Below are 26871 nucleotides of genomic sequence, written 5' to 3'. Positions count from 1 at the left end.
ATTTATCAAAACAAGGCAACTTTCCTTACCAGGAGAGTATTAACCTTTCATATAAAAATATCTCTGTAGGTCAAGCCTTGCCTTACACTCTTCCACTTATATAAATTCATGAAGCAAATTGTGTTTTCCTTTATCTTCCCTCTCACCTCAAAATTTCTCCTCTCATCCACAGAAACTATATGCAAATCAAGTCTGTGCGTTCTTCTGGAAAAAAACCTGTCTGTTCTCTCCTTGTCTGTACAAAGCCTGGTACAATGAGAACCTGATCCCTGAACAACATTTTGAAGAGGTTTGTGCTCTGAGAATTTAGATACTCAGAGCACAAACAAGTGGGATACAAGTGCTGGAACAATTTATCTCTAAAGAAACCAAACTGGTATTCTGCAAGAGCATAGAGGTCTAAGCTGTGGCAAGGATGAACCCTGTGTTCCAGCAGACTCTAATGAACAAAGGACTAATGCAAACTGAAGTCTGTTTGGAGCACTCGAGCTTTTAGCGGTGGTAACTACAGCAACTAGTTCAGAACTTTTTCAGATTAAAAAAGAAGGTATTACACAAGTCTTCTGTACCTACTTGGGAAGAAAATAAAACTCTGAAATTTGATCTCCCTTAATTATTTCTCTGACAAGTACTTAATTTCTGTACCTGTTTGGTGAAAAGTAAGGTCTTCATTAACAGCTAGAGGCTAGGACTGGGCTGAATATAAAACCAGGACTATTTTTTTATTGTTATTTCTAGATCAAGTTATCCAGGTCTTTAGAAAGGAGCTGAATTATGTGAACAAATCCTGAGTCCGGCTGAGGTGAGGAGATAAAGATCAGCTTCAGTTCAAATTTCAGCTTTATCCCTGGGTTTGATCTGACCAAAGCAGTTCTCATATTCTCTTGTATCTGTCATTTGTTTCTTCAGCTCAGTAGATGAGCACTTTCATCGATAACATAAGTACAACCACAACGCATTTACCTGTGAGGTCCTCATTGGGCCAGGAGCCAAGCTGGCAGGCTTTGCATGTGTATTCATCAGATACATATTCGTTCTCTTTACAAGGAGTGCAGGTCCAACAACAACTCACTTCTCCTTTACGGATCACCTGAGACAAAAATTGACACTTGATTTATCAGCATAAACACGCATTCATGCTGCCCTAGTTGATAATTTAACTTTTTAACCTTTTTTTTTTGATAGAAGGGATTTTTAGATTTTATTTTAAAGTGAGTTCCTTTTCATATGTTTTCATATGTAAAATTTGACAACATTTCTGCATTCTCCCCTCATATAAGTACCAGAAGAAAGAAACCACCAAACCCAGAGAAGTATAAGTGGAGGTACAGAAGGACAATAAGATGGTTTTATTCCTCATAGAATTTGCAAAACTCAAAATTTTGTAGATGGTAATGTACTTACAGAAGCCAGTACATGATACTCAAGGTACATAATTCATTCCATTCTAGTCCATACAGGGAATCATACCAACAGCATTATGTCCCTAAGGGTTCATTACCCAAAAAATTTTGGGTGCTTATTTTTCATCAAATTATATGTGATTTATTAAAACTGATTTTTTCCAGACATCAAACTGAACATGCTTTTCCCAGAATTATTTAATTGCTTATTTCTAATTACCATTTAAGAGTGAGAATGTTTTCTTTATCCATTCTAACATATGACCTGATTTCTCATTTCATAATTTTCTGTCAAATGTTGTTGCATGCTTATGATTGAAATTCAGACTTTTCAAGTTCCTTATTTATCATCTCTGGGCACTGAAAGCATCTGTGCTTCTTGTCAATATGTCTTCCTTTTGAAATAAAGTATTTCCAGTTTCTCTACTCCTCCTGAACAATTTATAAACAAATACTCCCAATTATAGCATAAGAAGTAGGTTGACTTTTGTATCTTTTGCAATGATGAATTTATAAAGTGTATTCAAACCTGAACACTTGGAATTTGACAAATCTATCAGGACACTGGTACTCTGATAATTTCTTACCCTTCTCTAGGAATAAAGATAATTGTTCTCCAGTACTCAGAATCAGATAGAATTTGTTTTTTTCTTATGTTAAATTTCTTAGTCAGCATTTAATTCATACTTTTTTCCCCCCACTTCTTGAACAATTCTTTGTTGTATTACTTACCCATGAACAAATATTTTCTGTCCTTTTTAACATAAATAATTCTCTTCAAAACAAAAATTATTTTCCTTTCCCCTTGTCATCTGATCAATCCTTTGAACCTGTACTTATTTAAATAATCCTATGTCTGCATTATTTCAAATCTATAGAGTTGGGTTGCATTTGGATTTTATTAAGTCCTTCATATGGATGCACTAAATGTTGCTGAGTGTTGGATATCATTACACTGAATGCTTGAAATTCCTTCATAATAACTCAGTCACACAGAAGTTTGCAGGAAAACTACCACAGAGCTTGGTAGGTTCAAGCTCTCACCATCATCTGTGACGACCATGAAGATAAAGACTGAAGTAAACTTTGAGATTTATAACCAATAACCTAATGAGGAGCAAACAGAGCATTTTGAACACTGGACTTCAATATATCTCAGTGTGTGATGACTTGGTTTCATAGTGGACAATCCTCTTCAGAGAATCCTTGAGAGCACGGGCAGAAGGTGGAAGAAGACTGTGTTAATGAAGAACGCAAGATACTTCCTGTCACCTGTGTTGTGCCAACAGATCATAAAGGAACTTGGAGCCACTCAGTTCTGAAGATATTAGCTGTTTGTCCATCTCTATCCTCCACATATGTGACTTTGTGGCTGGAGCAGGCTAACAACAGACCCCCGTTTAGTTACTGTGGGACTAATTCATCCCACCTGCCTTTATGTGTCTGCAGAAGGTATGGTCTCATCTGGATCAACTGTCCTTTCTGGGTGTCTTTTACCATCAATGAAGAGAAAAGTATTTCTACACCAAGCTTGGTCTTAACAGTTTTGAAAGCCTACATGAGAATGAGGTGACTCCTCACCTGAAATAACATATTATTTCCATTGATTATAAAAGAAATTCAGAAATCTAATATAACTCCATATGCTTACACTGAAGACAAATACAATTGGTCTGATGAAACTCACTTACTGACTCTGCCAAAGACCAGATAGTGAATAAAACATGGTGACCTTGTCCTGAAACTTTGTAAAACCCAGGCTGAAGAGATTCACTTCGCATTGAAGAGCACGTTCAGCCTCTCACCAGTACCTCTCTGGAGCTGCTTCCCAGTTTTCAGTTATATTATTCAAACACATGAGAAAAGTGATCCAGCTTCCAGTGAGACTTGTCAGAAATTACAGCTGCTTTTTTTATGACTGTCCATGCCCATCCGCTCATTCCACAGACTTTTATATAAAGGATTAAAAGGTAAGCTAAGGACTTGCAGTATTTTAACTGTTCTGCAGTAAGTGTCATGGGATGCTGAACGATAATAGTGTACAATTAATATGTGACAGATACATCTAGCCTCCTTACTTCAGAATGGAAAGGGAGGAAGGAAAAATCAAAAACCCGGGAAACAAGGAAGTAGTAAAATTGGTATGACTAAAAAAATTTGTTACCTATATTTCCTGAGGTTGGAAGGAGTAGTATATGTTGTTGTTCTCTGATGATACCATAGATTTAAGGTCTGAGCAATAATGTTCCAGTTTATGTGACTATGTCTAGCACTGAAATAATAGCAACTATTATTTATAATTTACCTGCAAGTGTACTGACAAGTCCCAGACAGGGATTTTCACTCCACTGATTCAGATGCTGTAAAAATATGCAGCAAAAACCCCCAAACAATATCTGTTTGTAAGCATTTGGAATACAAGTAAAAACCAAAAAACTCAGCAGTTCCCAGATATAGGAGTACAAGAAAATAGCAAATTATGAAAATAATGAGACAATTATGATAGGAGTAAGAACTAAATACATAAGTCTGTATATTTTAATTAAGGTGTAGGATACTGCCTCTATGCAAAAGTCAAGAAAAACTTGCTTTCAAATTTCAAGTCTGTTCATGCTACAAGACTGAAGCAAATTAAGAAAATATTTACCTTTATCTGGCCTTTTTCACAGGGTTCACTGCACACAGATCTGATGATATTACTTTTCTCTGCCCATATTTCATCATCGTCCATTTTCAGCTCACCATTGTCCCAGCTGCCAACATTGATATAATCAAAGTAATCCTTCCCCATTTGTTTAAAATTCATGATTTCATATCTTTGGAAACACAAAGGAGAGACATAGCTGAGGTGAGGAGAACATCATGAAATGTTTCAAATTAAAGGAACATGATACAGTCAAAAATCAATCTTGTTAAAATAAAGAAGAAAAAATTTAAAGCATTATGCTTGCTCTTGAGTATCTCACAATAATTTCTCTGATATCATAATCTTTCTTTTCCTTTCTATTTTAACTTAGGGGTTTTGGAGTGTTTTATTTGTTTGGTTTTTGTTTGTGTTTGTTTTGGTGTTGTTTTTGGTGGTGTTTTTCTGTTTGTTTTGTTTTATTTTTTTTTTTTATCACCATAAAAATTTCCCTGAACAGTCCGGGGTAAAGTGACTGTGCTCCTGAGGCTGACTATTTGTTTCAGAGAAACCATGAAAATGAGTCAAACAGAATTCATTCAGTGCAACTTTCGTCACTGAAGCCAGTTGCATAAGGAACCCCAGTTCCCCGTATAACAGATGCTGAGTAATCTAAACCTGTAATAGCAATTCCTGATGCTACATGATCCTCACTGTCTGCAGCTGCTTGTTCCTCTCCAGAGAGAAGTCTGAAGATAGATAAACTCCCTAAGTGAGGTAGAAGCAACTCAGGTCTATGGGAGCAAAGGAAACTTCCTGTGCCAAAGACACCCAGAAAGGAATCAGGCACCACTCTTCAGGCACAAAGTCTGTCCAGGAATCTTTCTTTTTTTTTTCTTTTTTTTTTTTACTTCTCCACCGTTGCAGCAGCAAATGATGGTCTCTCCCATCCATACAATCACTTTCATATAATTCCCCAGTGATCAGAACATATTTAATTTCTTGTACAGTATAATGTGGAAGAGAAAGTACATTCATGACTCAGTCCTAGGCTGCTTTTGGGTCAAAGATAGAGCTGATCAGAGTTTTCAGTTTCATTTTCCTCTTCTCTTACTTCCTTTTCAGCTCCCACAGAGTCTTGCAGAAAGTCTGTGGAGCAGCATAGGACTCACTATCTTCCTACTACTGAACACCAGCCCACCTTTCTGCCTTACAGGCCTGTTCTTTTAGCACTTTCTTGTAAGGCATGCTTGGAAAACTGAGCAACTCATGAAGTAATGATGTCATGCTTTTCTTTAGCTCTTCTTTAGTGAATTTTACATTAAGCTGTCTAAGCACTATGGAATTCACTGACAGAAAACAAGCAAAGGATATAGACCGAGAAGATTAACACAGCCATGGATTTAGAAAAGCTGCCTGGTTCATAAACAAGGAGACATCTTTTTCCTGTCAGCAGGCACCAAATTCGTCCCAAAGGCAAAGCATACAGACAGGGTTGGATTACAAGTGATATTGTCAGCATGTAATTTCTGAAGTCCAATATATAGATAAGTAAAAGAACCAGCTTATTGAATCAAACAATCTCTTAAGTAAGATACTGTGCTGGTTTTGGTTGGGTAGAGTCAGCATTCTCCACAGTAGCTGGTATGGAGCTGTGTTTTGGATTTCTGCTGAAAAGACTTTCTACTATAAATATGTTTTTGTTATTGCTGAGCAATGCTTACACAAAGCCAAGGCCTTTTCACACTGTCACATTGGCAAGGGGGTGGGAGTGCATGGGAAGTTGAGAGGAGACACAGCCAGGAGAGCTGACCCCAAGTGACCTAAGCAATATTCCATACTATATGACATCATGCTCAGTATATAAAGTAGGGGGAAGAAGGAGGAAGGAGGGGATATTTGAAGTTATGACATTTGTCTTCCTAAGTCACCATTACATTTGATGAAGCCCTGAAGTCCTGGAGATGGCTGAACACCTGCCTGCCCATGGGAAGAAATGAATTTCTTGTTCTGCTTTGCTTATGTGCACACCTTTTGCTTTTCTTATTAAACCGTCTTTATCTCAACCCACAAGACTTCTAGCTTTAGCTCTTTCAATACTCTCCCCCATCCCACTGGTGGAGGACTGAGCAAGCAGCTGCATGGTACTTGCTTGCTGCCTGGGGTTAAACCATGACAGATACCCAAGTATGTTTTTTAAGCTTTGAGGAAATCCTTTGAACACTGACAAGGAGTAGCCGTACTCTAATGTCAGTATTTTTCCCACATAAAAAAATAACATAAAAACATTTACAGTAAAACTATTCTATAATGTCTATTAGTCTATTCTTGATTCTCTTTGAATCGAGAAACAGTCTAACTGTCACAGTGGGGATACTATTGTATGGCAGAGATTCAGTGCCAAAATCACACACAGGTCAGGATCAGAACTGCAAGCAATCTCTAAAAGAAAATGAAATTGGAGCCTGACTGAATGGACAATGTGATATTATGCATATTATATGGCTCTTGAGTCTTTACAAAAGAAGAAAAAATAAGCAATGACACAGGTAGAATGAAAAAATTTATGATACTTACGGATTTTGAAATATTTTACTTTCCATCCTATATAAAAAAGGAAATGTCCACAGCTTTGCTAATGACCTCCTCAAAGTTGGAGATGTGAATGCCAAACTGACAAAAATTAATTGAATCCAGACAACATAAGCACAAATCCAAATAAAGAGGCTTTTGCACATGGTTATAAACTAAATTTTTTTCTAAGGTTGACAAGAATAATAACAGTCTGTCCAAGGATTAAACAGACTAACCAGAAAGTTAGCCCAGAAGTCACTGTGGAGTCATTATTCAGGGTTGTCAGGATATTCCAACCCTCCTATGAGTAAAGCTTTGTTAAAGCTGTCAATTCAGACTTTCATGGAGAGACGAACAAAAGTACTGTCAGTGCTTAACAGGCCACAGAACCTAAACCAGTGACCCCTCCTATAGTAGTTCCATACATCCCAAAACTCAGTATCCCAAGGAGAATACTGGAAAGGAACCTAAAAAATTAAATATACTATTGTCTGAATAACTCATGTCTCTCTTCTCTTTGGAGAATGGCATTGGTGGACAGATAGAAACAGCCAGATTCAGTAAGTCCATCGCTATAGTGGAGGTTCATGAGTCACTGGTTCCCTGGTAGCTTCCTTGAGATAGCACAGGGACAGTTTGTCACTTTAGGATAGGAGAGACCAGATGGTGCAATAGCACATTTCCAGCAGTGCTCTAATCACAGTGCAAAATACTTGTACCAAAGCAGGAGTGCCATGAAGTTGCTGAGAATTCATATTCTATTGGTAACATAGTTAAAACACCAGCAACTTGTTTTTCTTACCTTTTCTTGCCTTCTCAGTTTCTCTTTAGAGTTGCTGTAGTATTTACAGATAGTTGTTATCTTCCTGAGAAATCATGGCTGTTCCTTCCATACTCATTTTGTTTTTCTCCATGTCTTCTGTCTCATATAAAACAAGCCCTACACTAGACTGTCTCTGCTTAAAACTCAACATATACATAAAGGAATTTGGAATAGGGCCAGAATTCAAAGCAACTTGTGGGATTAATCATCTGTTGTATAATATCAAATGCCTTTTGATATACACCAAAATCCTGAACTATCTAGGTCAGAAAGGCTTTTTATGTTCTGATTTCCTGCTTAACACCACCACCATAGTACAGCTGTGAGGATTTAAATTCCAGTTTTATGAAGTGAAGATGCAGTTATCAATGCAAGTAAGCAGGGCAGATGAGTTGTTCCAGTATGACTGCACCATCTCCCACCTCTTGCAAATATTGTTTGACAGTGTTTAAAAGACTATACACCACTCAAAACCTGGATGTTAGAGATGGAGTTTCCTATAAAATCTTAATTGCGAAAGAGTAAATTTTGACTGAATGTTGTCTGATTTAAGCACATAGACTGGATGTAATAATGTGATTGTTGTTAGAAAGGAGGGAAAAAGAGCTATGATTCCAAAGATACAAAGTTCATTGGTTTGAGTAGGCACAAATATCACACAAATCCAGGGAAACTGGTCTTTCTTAAAGTTGGGCTATCCTGAGGTGCTTATGGTGTCCCCATCAACATGGTGTTCCCATGCTGAAACAGTTATGTCCTGGGACTGAGCAAATGACTGTATATTATATAATTCCTTCATCATCTTTCTTAGAACTGAATTTAAAAATATTCTAGATATTCAATTAAATTCCTTGAAAAAAATGGTGTTAAATCATTATTGTTAAGAATACCAGTATGAGGACAAGATAAAACAAAGACCTCTTTGCAATATTTAGATATTGTCATAGATGTTGTCATGTCACATATTGTTTATTTGTGACAGGTCACACATCACTTATTCATGGCACTCTTCAGTTTTTCTGCAAGAAACAAGTGAAACAGACAGGAATAGGGTAGGATACAATTCACTGCATCTGAGCACCGGTAAAACCAAAGAGGAAACCTTTCATAGAAGTCTGGGACAAGCCTTTTAAAAAGAATTCGGTCAGAAAAAATCAGACTTAACACATTTCTTCAAAATTCAGCTATTTGTAAAAATAGAAGTGTTTAGCAGAAGACATCCTTGCTCATGTTAAAACAGATCTGAAAATAAGTCTCCATTTGAAATTTTCCTAGATTTCTACCAGTTTGTACCTGAGTTGTCCTACCAGCTCACAGTGCACTTCCTGAAATTCTGAGTCTGAAGAGTTTGAACATTTGTGTCTCCAGAGACAGACACAGACTCTTTTTGGGTGGCTATTCTGATTGCTTTTGGGGAGAATGTTGACTTTGCAGGTTTTCAAATAAGATAAGAAAAAAAAATCAGTTCTGAAATAATAGAAATTTTTGGAAATATCAAAATATTCTTATAAATGAATTTGCCTTTTCCTACCTAACTCTATTAGGAAGTTAATGCTCTCCTTTCCGTTCGCATTAGTGGGACAAGACAAAATTTAAATGAGTGTACAGGATAGATAATTTTCCCTCTAGTCATCTGTTTATATGGTGCCATCACAAAGATGTTTTAAAACTTCCCAGTAATGTAGACAGAAAAGGGAAAGTGCTAGATTCTACACCTGTGATGTGGCAACCCTGGGTGTATGTACTGGGAAATGAGATGCTGGAAAGCAGTGCCATGGAAAGGCACTGACAAGGAGAGTCCTGATCAATTGCAAGTTGAATATGACTCAGCAGTGCCCTGGCAGCCAGGAGGGCCAACCATGTCCTGGGAGGCATCAGGTAAAGCATTGCCAGCCAGTCGAGGGAGGGGATTGTCCCACTCTGCTCTGCACTGGTGCGGCCTCACCCTGAATATTGCGTGCAGTTTTGGGTGCCACAATACAAGAAAGATATTAAGCTCTTATAGAGTGTCCAAAGAAGGGCAACGAAGATGATGACGAGCCTGAAGGGGAAGCTGTATAAGGCTTTATTTGAAAGATATGGAAGCAGATTTTTAATAATTCTGATTTTAAAAAAAATCCCAGAAAAAACAATATTTATGATATTGTTTTTTCTTTCTTAATAAAAGAAGTCTATCTGCTATGATTGTTTATTGCTCAATCAAACATATACATTTAAACACTCAAATAGAGAGAGAAATATGCTGTGGTGGCCATCATGATCTACAAACATAAAGATCTGATGGTTTGTTTTGAGTAATAGAACCTTTAAATGCTACAGATGAAAATGCAAATCCATGCAGGAAGCTTTTATGACTGAAAATCTATATCTTTAACACAATAAAATTACACATTAAAAAAAAGCTATTTTTAAAAAATAAACACAGAAAGTCAAGAAATGTGAAACTAGAAGTGAAATCTTAGCTCTGATGTCAAGCCTGCATGCATTCATTACACACATTTAACATCTCTGGTATTAAACAGTTTGACAATTGTCAACATTACCTTCCTGGAGAGTCACCATTCTCATCAAACAAGATCATGTCCCCAGAGACCCCAGTAAAGTTAGTCTTCATGAGGGATTCCAGGAGCTTCCGACCATCTATGGGCTTCATGGCATCACAGAGGCCCACGTAGCCTGGGCACAGCGACAACTGCATGTTGTGGAGCCCATATGCCATCGAGTATATTGCATTGATTACAAAGCCCATCTTGGAGTCCTGAACGTGCTGTGTCCTCAGAGTCATCTCGCCTGCCAGGGAACAAGTAGGGGTTTAGTGCATAGAGCTGTAATACAGTCAGCTCTTCAGACATCTGTTGATGGGTTGATTATTAATAGAGGAAAAAGTATTTTCAAGTGTCTTCAACAGCTCATACTGATACACACACTGACTATGTTAAAGTAAAAACAAAGAAATGTAAGAGGTTCTCCCTAAATATTTTATTATCCAAATAATACGTTTTCCTCTGCAGCTCATCACCTCACCACATCTATGTTGTTTTTCGACTGCTGCTCTTTCATGTGTCTTTCTAAAGCATGAATCATGGACATTATGATATAGCGTTTTGGGGAATCCAGAAACTTCTCTCCACCTGCAGAAATCTCTCCAAAACCTCAGAAATATTAGTTTAGGTGTAAAGGCTAACATGAAGTCCATGGACCTTAAGAAAAGGTCTACAACTGGTAGAAAAGCAGTGAACAGTGAACCAAAGCAGAGAAGTTTTGGCTGCCCCATCCCTGGAAGTGTTCAAGGACAGGTTGGATGCGGCTCTCTGGAACCTGGTCTAGCTGAAGCTGTCCCTGCCCGTGGCATGAGAGTTGGAAGTAGGTGACCCAAACCATTCCATGATTCTATGAAAACATTTCTGTTTCAGCAACATGAAACCAAGCCTGTGCAAACAGACTCACCTAGGCACCATTCTTTTACTGTACCAAAAGTTCTCACCTTAATAATTCTCCTACTTCTACATCTCTTGCACTTCTATCTTTATGAAGTGAGGATGATGATACAATACAGGTCTGCAAAGAGGTTAGGCATTGGGTCTGTTTAGCCAGAATCAGTGAATCTTACTTTGTTTGGCTTTTAAAACCTGTTTGCACTTCTATTCTCTATTTATGTTGCTGTGAAAAGTGCAATAAAAATTTATTCAGTAGCATTCTGAAGGCCTTTATTTTTTATAATCCAGTATTATTAGTAACAACACAGAGTGTCAAGACACCTTTTGCAGAGAATATCCAGATGGTGACTCATCCCATCATAAAATAGGTGCATATATACATACAAGCTCCCCTTTTCAGTGGTGAATGAGAACATCACCACACAGTTCTAAACACTAAAATATATAGGAACATGTCAGGAAGGGTGGTAAAATACATAATCTGAACTGAAAAACAGTGTGTAGAGGTCAGTAAGTGAATGAGAGGACTGAGAGATCCCTTTTTCCATTCTATTTCATGCAGAAGCTGGTACTACCAGTTCCAGTCAGCCTCATGAGTAGTGATTAACATTTTGGAAGGCTAAGAAATATGAGCTTGAAGTATTCACAATGGAAAAAAAAAAGTTGGAAGAAACACATAGTGCTGCTCATTCATTTTGTTCTACCAAGGTATTGCTGTTTCCTAATTAAAAATAATAGGCATAAAAACTGCAACAGTGGAGCACATGTAAAACCCATATTAATTGAAATTAAGTGGAAAATTTCACAAGTGTATTACACTGCAATACACAAAACTCAGTTTAACCAATTATTCATACTCAAAATTAAGAGCTCACACATCATGTAGTTAATTATAGTTGCCATTAGAATGAATCAGATTTGCATCGGCAATAGTATTTATCATAAAACAATATTTCTGCTGCTTTATTGCATATGATTGCCTAAAAATCTAATAACTTAATACTTACAGAAACACTCTCCCCTGGGCTTTGTGCTTCATTTTTATGGAATTATTATTCTGATTTTCTTTAAACACTGAGCCTCATTCATTTCACCTGATGATTTGTAATGCTTAGCTCTTCCTAGAAGCTGCTGGAAATTGTCAATGGAGTTGGGAGCCAATTAGCCTTTGTGAAAATTTTAATATACCTTCTACTGCTGGCAAAAACATTCACTTGAGATATTAATTGTCACACTTTATATAGGGATAAATTCAACCTGCCAAGGTCAGTTTATAGTACCACAAGACTTTGTAGGTAAGGGAACATCTCAAAAACTGAGAAAAATAATTTTTTTTCCTCTTTAGTATACCTTAATATGGCCTTAAAAAATACCAGTATTAAAAAATCACAAAAAAACAAAAAAAAAAACCCAGAAAAAACACCAAAGTCAAGGCTGAAAGTGATTTTCAACCGATTTCACAAAGTAGTTTGACACGTTAGACTTGAAGCACTTAAGTAACCCTTATTTACCTCAGTGATCCTAGAAGTGGTTTTAAGGGAAAACTGAATACACAAACTAAAAGGTAGTTCTCTCACTCAATGAAAAAAAAAAAAGAAAAATATTTTAAATCTATCTCTGCAATCTGTATGACTTAGCCTTAAACGCATTGCTCACTTGAGAGTTAGTGCATATTGATCTTGCTGGAACTCTAACAGAAATTCTTATTCTTATACCTCATCCATGAGTTCTGTCTTCAGCCAAGAACTTTTCCTGACACAGAGTCGTTCATGACATGGAGAGATGGATGAATTTAATGTTGATGGCTTTGGTAGTGTTCAATGACATTGAGTTTACAGACTAAATTCTTAAGCAAGAATAATGAAATAATCTAACAGAATTTGAGGAGTTCCTACAGAATGACTGGGTAGAGAATAAATATCCACAGACTGTAACCTATATGTCTTACAATATCTATAGTAGAAGTCTTTTCTATTAGAGTAAAAAAAAACCAACAAACAAACCAAACTATGTATCTGTAAAAGACCTATTTTTCTCCATTTTCATACAAGAAAAAACAGTGAGGAAAGACAGAAAAAAGTCTTACTTTCCTGTGAGCTGGAAAGTCCAGTGTGATGCCATTTAATGTTGGCATGTTGGGAGAAGCAGGGCATGTTTACATTATTATTTTGGTTCAGTTCAGGTATGGGTTTTCAAAAACAAATTTCCAACTCATTCTCACTCACTGTGCTTTGAGCTGGATTGAGTGTCACCGTTTCAGAGCAATATATCAAATTTCTTTTGAAAGACACTAAATGATGTGTGCCCCTGACATAGATGAAGTGTCCCAGGAAAGCACAGATAAAGTGCCCTAGGAAAGCATCTAATGCACCACAGCTGCAACTGGGTGTTCAAAGCTTGGTACCATGCTACAACCAGTTCAGAGTAAAACTCCCCTGAGCTGTGAATCTTTCTGGGCCCGTAGTTTGCAACTAGACTCAGCGTTGCTCCCAGAATGCTGCAGACAGCAAAAGTTAGAGGTACAGAGGTGACAATGTCCATGGAACAGGTACAAACCTGTGTTTCATAGGTCTCCAGTCGATTCTTACTGCAATTTTGACAGGCTTAAGTACCTTTCCTATGGTAGGCATGAGCAATTTTTTCAGGACGTAGCTCATTTTCAGACAAACGTTACTAACAATATATCAACCTATTCATGAATCTGTGTTGAGGTTGGTGTTTCTGTCCAAATGATTATGGAAAATAATATGCACTGCAATACCTCAGAGCCAATAAATATTAACACTGTAACATGATAATTACTGCAGAAATAAAGAATTCTGCCTCCTGAAATTAAGATGTACAAGGCAATGGAAGAATGCATGGTGAATCACATCTTACCTAATGAGGAAAGTGGGACAGTACTCGGAAACATAAATGATCAAACATTGTGGAATTCTCTGAAAAATGAGTGGCTAGAGAATGTACACAGATCCCTGAATTTTGTTAAGTTTATTCCTTTATCTTTCTTGTCCAAGAAATTTTGGTAAGTAAATAAGGGTTTATTCCATTATTTTTCAAGCTGTGAGATCATGAGGTAGTTCCAGATTTGAAACCATATAGCCATTTATGTCTACAAAATATTACACAGACATGTCCCTTTCTTGGCAAATCAGATAACCCATCTGTCCTTCACTTTCTCATCTCACAATACTTCCTTTTTACTACTTTTTATCTGCCACCTTTCTTTAGACCAAATTTTCCTCAGGAAGATGACTACTTCTGACTACCTCCTTGTTTTTCCTCTGCATAATGCAATCTGCTTGTTATTGGCTGGAGGTTTGAGGTCCTATCACGCTGTCTCTGAAATTAAAGCAAAATTTTCATGGGTTTCATGGGAAATTTAAGTATGTAAATATTTATTCTATAGGGCATTTAGGAATATATACAGGATTCAGGTGAGCATTTACAATATGGTTAAATGTATTAAATATCAGCCTAGGAATACGCTGCCACTGGAGTAGATGATTAATATCTGTGCTTTTCCCTGATTAAATATATATTGTGTATGTCTGGATTTGTCTGTATGTTCCCAAATTTATTATATGACTGTGACTATACCAAAGGTTAAGAACAGTCTGAGAATGTTATGAACTCAGAGCATTGAAACATGCACAGTTTCTGCCCACTCTTCTGGGAGTGACTCACTTTAAGAGACTTCAGTAGAATTCCAGCGGTGGATAAATGTGGGTTGTGCAGGCTGGAACACACCGTGCTGCTCAGCAACACCTCATGGAACAAGGCTTGGGGCCATGTGAAGGCAAGCTCAGCTGTGTGGAGCCTGAGTTGACACAACCTATTGGCATGAACCTGGGCGTTCTTATGGGGAGCTGGGCAGGGGTGGCTCTGAAGCCAGCTTTGATGATTAGAGCAGCCTTCCAGTAGCTAAAGGGGGCTACAGAAGAGCCGGTGAGGGACTTTTCACAAGGGCATGTAGTGATAGGACAAAGGAGAAAATCTTTAAACTGAAAAAGGGCAGGTTTAGATTAGATATTGGGGAGAAATTCTTTACTGTGAAGGTGTTGAGATGTCGTCACAGGTTGTCCAGAGAAGTTGTGGAGGCCTCATCCCTGGAAGTATTCAAAGCCAGGCTGGATGGGGCTTTGAGCCTGGTCTGATGGAAAGTGTCCTTGCCCATGGTAGGGGGACAGGAACCACATGATCTTTTTAAGGTCCCTTCCTATGAAAACCATTCTATTCTGTGATTCTACTGTATGATTAACTGTGTGGAAATGGCCCAGCACTAAACTCCTCATCCAAATTTGTTTTTTTCTGTTGTCACGTCTCCAAAACACAAATATATAGATGATGAAAAAGAAATATGTTCTTTCACCAAGAAAATTATTCCAACTAGCAACAGTTCATTTCTTGGATCTATTTAGAAATAATTAGTGTACTTATGGGCAGTGATTCAAGAAAGCACTTAGGGATACTGGTAGTTTCTGAGCAGAGTGAGCCAGCTCCGGACTGCTTCCATTCTCCAGAGCTGCTCCAGCAGTCCCCAGTACTGCTGGTCCCAGCTACCAGTGGGACTAATAAAAGACTCTCCAAGACTGACTCTGTCTCATCGAATATGGAAAAGCAAAAAAACCAAACCTACCTCTTGCAGGAAATTCTGAAATTTGTCTATTGTTTCCAGGTTTTAGCATGCAAATAAGCATTCTTCAATAAATTGCATTATTTTACAATTTTTTTGATGCAAGACCTGTCATTCCTCTTTTTTTTTTCCTATTTTTTACCCTGAAGGAAGAAAAGAGATAATTTTTTCTACTTGCCAGCTGGTGATGTTGCAAAGCCTCATCAAGCAAGGATGTGAAAGACTGCAAAATTACCATGGCTCAATATGCTTTTTCTGCTTTCTAACTTTTCCAAAGATGAGAAAACTTTGCATTTTAAAGAATGGGAAAAGGGTAAAAGAGTGAAAATACTTTACATTCCAGGCAGTCCCCCTACCCCCCTTATTGCATTCCCTGAGGAGAAACAGAATGAGAGCCACAATGTGGTAGAACATTTTTTTTTGAAGTGCAGAACACCTTGTTTGCTCTACAACGAATTTACATCAAAATGAAGGGAAATTAGTAGTGGGTTTTATTATTATTTTAAAATTTCTCAGTAATCAAAAGGTTTTTTATGACAAAATCCCAAGAGGCATTATGATAGAAACAACAGGTATAGCCTACAGTCTCCAGCTATTTCATGATGTTTCCCCATGATTATATCACAACTTAGTTTCTATACAGTTTCCTCATATATATGTAACTAAAAACTTCAGTGATTCTTTGTGCTAATTTGTTTTGAGAGACAAGAGGCTGACAGAAATTAGTTCTAGTTTTGCTAGCAAATATAACCCACATTCACATTCTGCTCACAGTACTTGAAGTTCAAGTCCACCAGACAATGTGTTTCCCTATTGTTTTTTTTTCCTTTGCCTTAGTGACTATCTTAGGAAAAATTAGGACAACAGGCTAATCTTGCGACAAAGACATGGTAGTGTATGTCTGCTGCAGGATACAGTGTGACATCTTAGGTCTGTCAGTGGGTCTGTGCTGTCCCAGTGGTGCTCTTTGGGATCTGTGTGCTCTGGATGGCATGCCACCAAGTCAGTCATCTCAGAAACATGCATGTCTCTACTGAACAAATGCATGCAATCTTATAAAATACAGGACAGGTTGCCCATGAACCAAGGTAAACCATAATGTTCATATCTACTTATCATTGTTTAAAGATACAGTAAAAGACTTATTTTGGAACCTTTTTCAAAATCTTTCATGAGAGCTTTCTATTAAAGCAATGTGAAACAACAAAGTAACTTCCAGTTCTGTGTTATTCGTAAGGTTCCAGATGCAATTTTTTGCTAAAAAATCAAATGCAATGCTTTATTTATTTATTTGTTTTCGTAATTTAATTGTTTTCCTAATTTAATTTATTACAGGCTCTTGGGCTGAAGAGAAGAGATATTTTCGTCTCTGTGGGAAATTTCATGTAGTTTAAATGTCCCTTTCCATTCAAAAGGAACACAAAACTTCAAGACTGGATTTTATCTTTTCTGAAAAGGAAATTCTGAGGGGAAAAAAGAGATAGTTGGCAACACTGGGAAATGTCATTTTGATGCTGAGGCAAAATGCATAGCATAACACTGAAACAATGTGAAGGTAAGTTAAAAACTTCAAAAAAAACCACTTCAGTATTACTGAAATAAGGAAAAAAATATTACTAATTTCAATGCTTTTATTTCAAAGTGTGTGTCATTGAATCAACATACTGCAATGGAACATTTTTCAAATTTCACAAACAAATATCTTTGAATGTAATCCATTTGTCCAATGCTTTTGACTAGTTCTGAATTTCACACTTTGCAACTGAGAGCCAATGCCAGCACTGTTACACTTTGTATGTTGATTAGCACCAAAATTTTGAGAATGACTGAGAGACCAAATTCAGTGTCCTAAAATGCAGAGAGGACTTTCAAAAGTTTTTTTCTGAGTATTTAGTTGACTTTGGTGTTTTACATCTATTTAAGCCTACCTGACCGAGGCATGCTCAGAGCTCCCACAAATTTGACTAGAGGCTGACCTTCACCTTTGGTTGCCTACAAAACATTGGAATTCTGGCTTCTGTTGTAAAGTTTGACAAAATCAGCAAAAAAAATAACAGCTTAAGTAAATCCTAGGAGAACAAAAAATAGACACCTATTTCTCCACACCATTTTCTCAAACATGAATATCAAACTGAATGGCACACAGGATTTATTCAGGAGAATTAAAATACTTTTTAATTCACTGTTTAAAAGACGGAAATTAATTTTAACTTGTTTTGGTTTGTTTTAATTTGCGATCTATAAATAATCGTGTAGGAATGTTAAGTCTGGGGAATATGACGTTTAAATATGACACATTCCTTGAAACACAGAAAATACCCTTCCGTTCTGACAGCACTTATGTTTTGTTGGCTGAGTTCTGATTAAACCAATTTTGGCATTTGAGCTTACATTTAACCAACAGATTATAAGCATGTTGCAGTGCAAAATTAGACAGTATGCTTTATTCCTTAGTTCTATCTGGAAAACCAAAAGGGCCATTAATTAAACCAAATTTCTGTTCAGTTTAAACTGTGGGACTTTCTGTGTGACCTTTTGACTTCATTAAAAGTATCTGGCGCTGGATGAGGTTTAGCAAACAGGTAGATTTTTTTTCTTTTTTATTTTATGTGCCCTTCTGTACCTTAAGATCTAAAACTTTTCTCATATGTATCCCAAATTTCTCTAATCTCCCTTTCTGCAAATAAGATAATTAATTCTTAACCCTCATCTGAATTGCTTAGAACATATTGGTCATTCTCCTTCTATGTCAATTTTTGCACTCTCAGAAAAAGTACTTTTATTCAGAGAAGCCACATGGTTAAATCACGAATGGAATTTGTGGTTTCTGCATCCTGCCAAGACCCCCTCTGAATGCTGCTGCAAATCTCCTTTTCCCTGTTCATCACTACGATGTTCTTCCTTTCAAACCCTGTCAATGGCTTCTTGCTTCCAATCATATCAGCCATAAATTGGTTTCTTGACTTTCAGTGCCCTCTGTGTTCTGTCTGTGGCTATCTTTGTGATGACCCAGCCTCCATAATATTCATTTGTTTTCTGCCTCTCTGTTTCAAACCACAGTATTTAATGTCGGGAATCCGCTGTAAATACCTGCACAAGTGACCTCCCTCCAGATTCTTGTTTCTATTTTTCCTTTATATGAAACTGCTATTTTTTTTCTGAAGTCTGTAACCTCTGTCAGTCAAAATAAGGTACTGAACTACTTCAGCAGCATCATCCTCTACTTATTTACTCTTTACTGTCTTACACTTGAATCACAATATTTGGGATCTGTGTTCTGGTATTGCTCTGTGTTTGAATATCATCATAAAAAATGCCATTCCATCCATGCCTCCTGCTTTTACACAGCATGGGAAAAATTATGTCACTTAGCAGTGGAGGCACTATAAACAATTCAACAGACTGCTAAATGTAATAAATATGCTTTTTCGCCTGGTGACTTTGAAGATTCAGCTTTTTCCACTAATGTCCATTGAGCCAGATCTTCACCACATACTTTGCTTATGTTGGGTTTTGTTTCTGCTCTGTGTTAAGATGCATTTGTAAAACACCCTCACTAGGATGAAAAAGTACTAGGCATTTGATTTCTGGTGGAATGCTTGTCTTAAAGAAAGCAAGCACATAAATATCTAGTTTTCAAAGTCTAAAGGTAATCAATACTAAAGTGTTGGATTAGCCTTTTGCACTTTGAAGATGGTCATTGAGTGGAGTTACTCATCTAGATCAGCTGGCACCCTTATTTACAAAATTTACTCAATTAGGATATTAGATAATAAAAAAAAAATCTGACTGGTGCCAGAGGTGAAGACAAATTGAAGTCTTGTAAAATATCTAGTGTCTGGAGGCCATTATATGTTTCCTTTTAAACATGTATTTTACATTCTTTGTTCTGACTCTTGTTGTTCAGAGGTGGCTTGTAGCAGCTCCCCTGTGACATGGAACTGATCACACTGAAAATCAGGTCAGATAAGTCTGTAAGCTTCTCACTTTCTGGTGTGCTCCAGCTGGGAAGAAAATCAATGTACTTAACAACAGCAGTGACACCCATTTGGATTAAGTAAGTGTGTTCAAATCTGCAAATGAAAAGTGAGCTTGATATTGAAATTTTCATCTCAATGTGAACAAGTGTATGTGAAGGGATGGAAACTTTTTATTGTTTGATAGAAATGAATGGAGATAAAAATTACTTTGGATTTTTTTTGGATTCTCTTTGTTTAACTGATTTCATAATTTTGTTTTACATATCTTACCAAATCATGTCTTCTTTCTATAATAATACCTGCCTGGAACTGTCTATGAATAGCTTATATTAAAAAGTTAAAAAAACCTCACAAGTCAGTGGAGATGGTTTCATTGGTTTATGACTTCATGTATTTTTTATCAAAGAGATAAACTTAGCCTAATATCCTACTAGGCAGGCATCATCAAAGCAAATAAAGAGATTTAAACAACTAAATCCATAGTTGGTGCATAGGTGAAGCCAGTTATTACTCAGATTTCAACCATATCTTCCTGTGCTTATCTTCTTGCTATTTAAATGAGTTGTTTTTACTGTTAACTATTCCTTATGTTTTCATGATAACACAAACAGATTAAAGATAATAATTAATTTTTTTTCCACTAGCATAATTGTTATAGGTTTTTATATAGACACCTTCATTTAATAGTGACCTGATCTATTAGCATCAATCAGCTTTATATTTATCTTTTTATCATTATGCCAAGAAGTAAAGAATTGCTGGACTTTTGGTGCAAAAAATAGGTTTTGATTTCTCTCCATCGTCGATCAATAAAATTAATCTCTTTAATTGAAATCCTGAGAAACACCCTTAGCTTGATTTTTTTATGTAGGTTGTTTCTTTTTCTCTCTTTTTTTTTTTTTTTTTTTTTTTTTTAATGCAGTTTGTGGAGAAGAGCACGCAGTCAGTTAGATAAATTAAAGGATACAGTCCTGTTTTCTTATCAGGTGAAATCTGAAGCAGAACCAACATATTCATCACCATGCAGAAACTGTCAGGACAGTCTGTGGAATGGTAGTGACCATCGAGTGCAAGTGTCATCTTTACAACTGTGAAGTCTGCAGTGACGGAATTTAAGACTCAAAACTTTGAGTGCTTGAAAAAAACAAATATAAATACAAGAATCTATATAAAGACATGGTTTTCAAATTCATATGGAAGATAGGAAATGAGGTAGAAACAAAACCTACCATAACAGTCTCAAAAATCCATGTTAATTCTGAGCTTAAACTCCCAGCATTGCAATCTTTCACTCCTGCAATTCTCAGTGAATATATTTGTGTCTTTCTTGGTGGTAAATCTGCAAAGTTGTCTAACTTCAATGTTTTTTCACTTTTGTCATACATCCTTGCCTAGTTTTGCAGCTATTATGAGAAAAACAGGATAAGGGTCCTAGCACTTAAGACATAGAAAAAAAGTCATTAAGTAAATCTGCATGTCATCTTTCATGCCAAACATCGAATTTCCTTCATATGAATTTTGGCAGACAGTTTAGACAAAAATCAAAACTATAAATCCAAGTAACATGATGATTAAAAACTTCCTGTGTGAAAACCTTGAGTAAATGGGCAGTTTTAACTGATTGCTGAACATAATGTTGTTAACCTGGGGAACTCCACAGGGAACTCCATAACTGAATTACCATTTTTATCCTACAGCAACAAGAAAGAATTGAAGGTATTATTATCTGGTTTTCATTCTTTTAGCCATCATGGTCTGGCAATGAATATTACAATAAAACTGAAGAAAAAGCAATTAGAACAATCTATCTGGGAAAATGGTCCTTTTCTCTATTAACGATTTGCAAATCAGAAGATTTGTATTCTTGAACATTTCTTTGTGTTTTGTCATTCCCAGGTTTTAGGAAGCTGTTTAAACTGCGGCTCTGTGTGGGAAGAGCCGGCCATGAGCGCTGTTAATGCTGAGCTATTCAAGCTTTATGATTAAGTTGTCTTATATCCACAACTGGGTGACTTAATGTATTGACAACATCCCCCTGCACTCCCACAATAATTTTTTTGTGGTGGTGAATTGTATTTTAGGCACTATAAAAGACACTGAAGGTACCTACATTTCACAGTTTCTGATCTTTCATATGAAACATAAATTAGATTCTTGCAGTGTTGGTAAAAAGTAAGTAAAAAAAGAAACCCAGAAAAGTCAAATTGAAATGTTGTTGCTTACACAGCACAATGATAAAAACCAAGTCTTTATTAGCCCTCATCCAGCCATGCTCACTGCACTGACACCTCAGGAAAGATACATTATCGTGGGGAAATCAATGAAGTTTGCTGCTCAATATGCAGTACATGTCAATAATGCAAATAAAACCTGTGTCAGACTGTGTTGGAAGGGTAGAACAACAAAAGTAATGGAGAAAAGTCAGTCGAATGTTGAAGGTGTACACAGATTTTGGGATTCCTAGATTAGGTTTACATCTCAAACTTCCTCTGTGACCTTGTCTAAGTCAAAAGAAAGACTTAAGAACATTAAGTGGGACTTTCATTGGGGTTTGTGTTGTGTAAAGTCAAGACTTTGATCCTTAAAGACATTTTTTTGGTCTCATTGATGTGTGGAAGATATTGACATTTTTAGGAGGGAGGACCCCTTGGAGATTAGAGCTGTGGTTGCACTAATGTCCAGCACAGCACCTTATGCCCCATCTCTGTCAGGATACCCATTGTCTTAGTGATATCTCAAGGGTCAGAAATAGTTTAAAAATTGCCCAGAGAGCTACAGAGAATGAGAAGGGGTTTGTGAAACAGGGTCTTGCCTTATCAGCGAAACTGGCCTCCTAGGCTCAAAGAAAGGACCCTGAATAAAGGACCCCTTTGAAACAGTCTGGAGTCTTCTTCCTGAGTCCCTGGCTCCTGCTGCGTCTCTTGTTAAGTGGCTGGCAGCCACAGGTCCCCATGCCCTTTGTAATGCAAGGGGTTGGTGCCGGTTCAGGGCCTCTTGCCTTGGTCTCCCGCTACCCAGATCTGTCTGCATCTTGCACACCAAGACAACTGGGTAAAAGGTAATTTCAGCAGGGGAAGTTTGAGACCACTGACCACCAAGGCTGAGCATGCGGGCTAATTAGCATGAGAAGTGGGAGAATCGTTCAACCAATATGAGGTAAAATACTAATTAGATAAGAGAACTAGGTAAATTGTAACCAATGAATCATGATTTCTTTGTTTTCTAAAGCGTACATGTAGTAAAAGTAAATATTGTACTTTGTTTTCTAAAGCATACATGTAGTAAAGTTTTGAGAATGAGCATGATAGCTTTGTGGATTTACCACCTAGCACCCATCTTTGTGCAAATATGAAATAAATATCTGGGATCTGTGTGTGAGATTGACTTATTGCACACTGGGTGATGAATCCCACTTTTAGGGGTAACCTTAGTATTGCTTGGCACCTCACAAAATAAAGAGCAATTAACAGAAGTCATAAAAAAAAAACAAACAAGAAAACCCCAGAAAAACATGCCACATCTATATGGGAAAAAAAAAGGGTTTTGCTCTGCAGTGTAGAAGTGACAAAATGTGGCAATTTTTGCTAAAATTAGTACAATTTAATGAAAAATATCAGCTCAAAATGGCTTTTTGAAGTTTCCTGAAATCATCCATGGCTGAAAGAAAACCTAACGAAGTCTTTAAAATGGCCTAGTCTTCCGTCTGAAGTTCACAAATACCACGTGGACTTCAGATACCTTTTAGTATATTAGCTCGTTCATGTGAGCCAAAGCAATATGATTAGCTCTGTTTCAGAAAAGACACATTCAATTTTGTATTACACTTTTTTTGAAAGTGTTTACATGCCTATGGAGATGGAGTAGTATCAAGTTTTTAAAATATAAAGAGCAGTTAGGTACCGAGGCACCATTCCTTTTTTTCTTTAGAAACCTGAATGTTTTTAAATTTGTGCTTCTCATATTTTGAAAAGAGCAAGTATTGCAATTAAAGCTTACCTCCTTCCAACCTCATTCACTGTTTCACCAAACAAGCCTGCATCAGTCCAACATGAGCTATTCACACAGGACCTTCAGTCAGATTGTTTTATACAGCAGAAGTTATAAATTCACTTACTTGTGCAAGTCTTGTTATATTTAGGGTTCTCTTGAGGAAACCCTTCCAACCGGCACTGGAACCTGTGCTGCCAAAATTCCTGAAACCATGGATTCCTGTGGTTGGTTTCTGGCCGAAGCTGTAGGTAGTAATCGTCGAACCATTTCACATCTGGAGATTGGAGCTTGATCGTTATCCCACCAACTGCTTCATTCTGGTACCCTTCTGTCACATCATACCTGTCTGCCCAGCCATCACTGCAGGGGTAAAGGAAAAAGACACAACATTAACTATTCAAGGGAATAATAAAAGAGCTTCCTCGACATTAAAATTCAGAGCCTAAGAGCACACACCCACAGCTGTGGTTCTGAGTGGAGTATAGTAAAGCACTTGTAATTCTTCTAGTAGAAGAATTTAGTGCTTTTCTTACATTTGCTTGACATTGTCACTTTCTACTTAAATTATCTATTCCACATCCTCCACTTCAGGTAATTGAAAAAACATTAAAAAACACAGATCCTGAAATCTGATGTGTATAAGTGCTTCTCTGGGTCATGCTAATCCTCACTGAGCTCTGGGGAGAAAATCTTGGATTCAATGTTTCTCTGACACTGGGTTGATACTACTCTAACCTGAAAGGAGATGATCTGTTACTGTGCAAAGCACAGGACTGTGTTGCAGACCCCGTCCATACTGCATGATGGAGCATGGCACAAAGAGCCAGAAGCAAATTTTGAATAGGCTGACCCTGCTCAAGCAGAAGCACTTGCACAGGGCTCAGAGACAGCATTTTTCACATCTGAAGCTGTAAATCCTCCTTGCAGACATGAGTAATGAAGCTGGGCAGAGTATCATGCAGATCCAGGTGTTACTCCCGTTTCTTGGTTGCTTGAGCTGGGGCATTATGGGGTTGTATGATACTGTACTGCACACAGAATTTTAATGCCCTTCTGTTAACCTTTCAGCTTGCAATACTCTGACCACTAGAAGACAGAAGTGACTGAAAACCTAATTGAAAAAAATGTCACAAAATTCTCAGGGTAATTCCCCTCTGCCTAGTTTCACAATGCATTTTCTTGGACGTAGTGACTTTTATGAAGTTTCACTCAACTCCATAAAAAAAAAAAGAGCATTGCAGATTTCTGCTGTTTTATCATGAACATGATATTTAAGTTTTTCAAAAGCTCCAAGTATTACAGTTAAAGACTTGTAGAAAAATCTCAGATTGGCCTCTAAAAATTCTCTATGTTAATGACTATAGAGACTACTCTTAAATCCTAAAAGTAGAATAATTAAAGGTTGAAAAATAAATTTAACCTGTCTTATTTTAAAACTTCATTGTTTGTTTAAAGCTAGTCCTATTTTAAGTTATTCATACTGTAAGTGATGTAGGTGACCTTTATCTGTGTGGATCTGTTGTTCTATTTTGATCGTTTGCTGCCTCTCTTAAAATTTTCTTCTGTACTGCAGAGCAGGCAGGAATCCTGCGGCAGTCACTTGGTCCCCAGCATATTCCCTGTGCTCTGCACTCAGCTGTCCTCACACAGTGCAAAAATTAAGACCTCAGAGAGTGACTTCTGCACAGACACTATTTTGTTGAAGCCTGGACTCTTGACTTTGTCTTCTTAGCACAGCTGCAATGTCAGTAAATAGCAGCTACACCAAGGGGGAAAATAATATCCAATGTCTGGATTGAAAATGAAGGAACTATCAAACATGCTTCAGATTTCAAATGCATTGATTTACTCCACACAGAAAAGTAAAATATACATTCATAAAAGGAGAAAGATGAGCATTGCTGTTCAGCTTGAATACAGCCCTTGGAAAATTTGACTTTAAGCTTAGGGATGAACACAAGTGTTAGTGTTCCCAATCACACTCAAGAGACTCAGTCACGCAAATGCACCCCACCTTCCACCAGGACTATTTATTGGACAGATCCACTTATGGGTTGTTTTGTGATAAAAGCCAGAGAAGGTGTTTGAAATTTATGAGTGATTTAACCTTTTCTTTAAAACACTCAATCTTCAGCAAGTTTTTAAGCAGTTTTATCCACCCTCGTAAAACCTGACAAGTTCTTGAATGCAGTAAGTGATAGGTTTTCTGTAGTGTGGGATTTTTTTTTTTTTTTAAACTGGGTAGAATTTCAGTGTCCCAGATTTAGGAGTTGCCTCATAAGAAACTTAGAAAAAAAAGCCTGTTCTCTTGTAATTAATTTCTTTATCCTTTTCAAAGGAACAGTTTTGTAGATCTAATCCAGCTGGGTGCTATAAAATTTATATTATTACTTTATGAATAGTTATCTTCTTTAAGAAGATACCATTTTATAACTATAAATTATTAAAAAAGATGAAAATGACAACTTCAACTTACATAGCCCTTCTTCTCAACTTTAATGCTGGAGAGCTTCTTAATTCAACAGAGTTGCTTCTCATTCAAATAAGTATTTCAGCTTAGCTTCTTGGGCCAAAGGCATATTATATAAAACATGTACTCAATGTATTGTAGAGACAACAACGTAGAGATAACAAAGCCTCAGATGGACAATGGGTAAATGCAAATGCTAAACTACTATCTAAAGGTTGGTGAAAGTGGAGTAGGTACTAGAATGGCTAGAATGAATATAGAAAAGCAAAAATACTGTGTGTGATATTTAAATTCTGCACCCACAGTACAGTAACAGCACTTACAGGATGTTGATGGCAGGATGACATAGATATATTTGGAAGAGCAGACCTGTGACATTCTCTGAAGTCATTGAGGGGTGTGAAGAGGAGGGAGAAGACGACAGAGAGGGGAATACCAGCTTACTTTCATAGTCCTGTCTGTCACTCCTTAGACCTTATTTCTACTCCTAATGGCTTAATTTTACTGTAGGAGCTGGTGATAACTTTGTACTCCACTGGTTGTTACATTATGAAAGGTTCAAAATGGTATTCACTACCACTAAATCTACTTGCTCAACTGAAGAAAGATGCTCCGGCAGCAGAAATTGGCTGTGACAAAGAAATCTGAATGAAGCCCAGTTTAATCTCTACTTTTACCTACTGAAGTGTCAATGTGCGCTACTGCAGTGCAGGACTGTGTGCTAGTGAGAGAAATGGTTGTTTATGTTAGCAGTGGGATGTACAGGATATTTAGATGAGCAAGTTGTTAAGAATAGCTTCCTCACAAGTAGTAAAGCAAGTCCAGGGGAACAGTATTCCAGTAAGAATCTTGAAAGAGTCCAAACAGATTAAAGAGGACATGAATATCCTTAACAGATAATTACACAAGTTCAGGTTTTCTCCCTTACATGGGCA

At 37.1% G+C, this 26871-nt stretch overlaps 1 protein-coding gene across 1 annotated transcript in view; it reads right to left on the bottom strand.

The window, feature by feature from the left end:
* Positions 1 to 26871, bottom strand: part of GRM5 (glutamate metabotropic receptor 5) — a 231498-nt gene that overhangs the window by 44112 nt on the left and 160515 nt on the right. The window contains 4 exon segments of the mRNA XM_032678605.1: positions 964 to 1090; positions 4051 to 4219; positions 9967 to 10213; positions 23591 to 23826. Of these exon segments, the coding sequence (XP_032534496.1) occupies positions 964 to 1090; positions 4051 to 4219; positions 9967 to 10213; positions 23591 to 23826 (779 nt within the window).

The sequence above is a fragment of the Chiroxiphia lanceolata genome, chromosome 2 (genome assembly GCF_009829145.1).
Source record: "Chiroxiphia lanceolata isolate bChiLan1 chromosome 2, bChiLan1.pri, whole genome shotgun sequence".
In the NCBI taxonomy this organism is placed as follows: Eukaryota; Metazoa; Chordata; class Aves; order Passeriformes; family Pipridae; genus Chiroxiphia; species Chiroxiphia lanceolata.
Note: the sequence above shows the minus strand (reverse complement) of the source record. Positions and strands in the feature narration are given on the sequence as shown.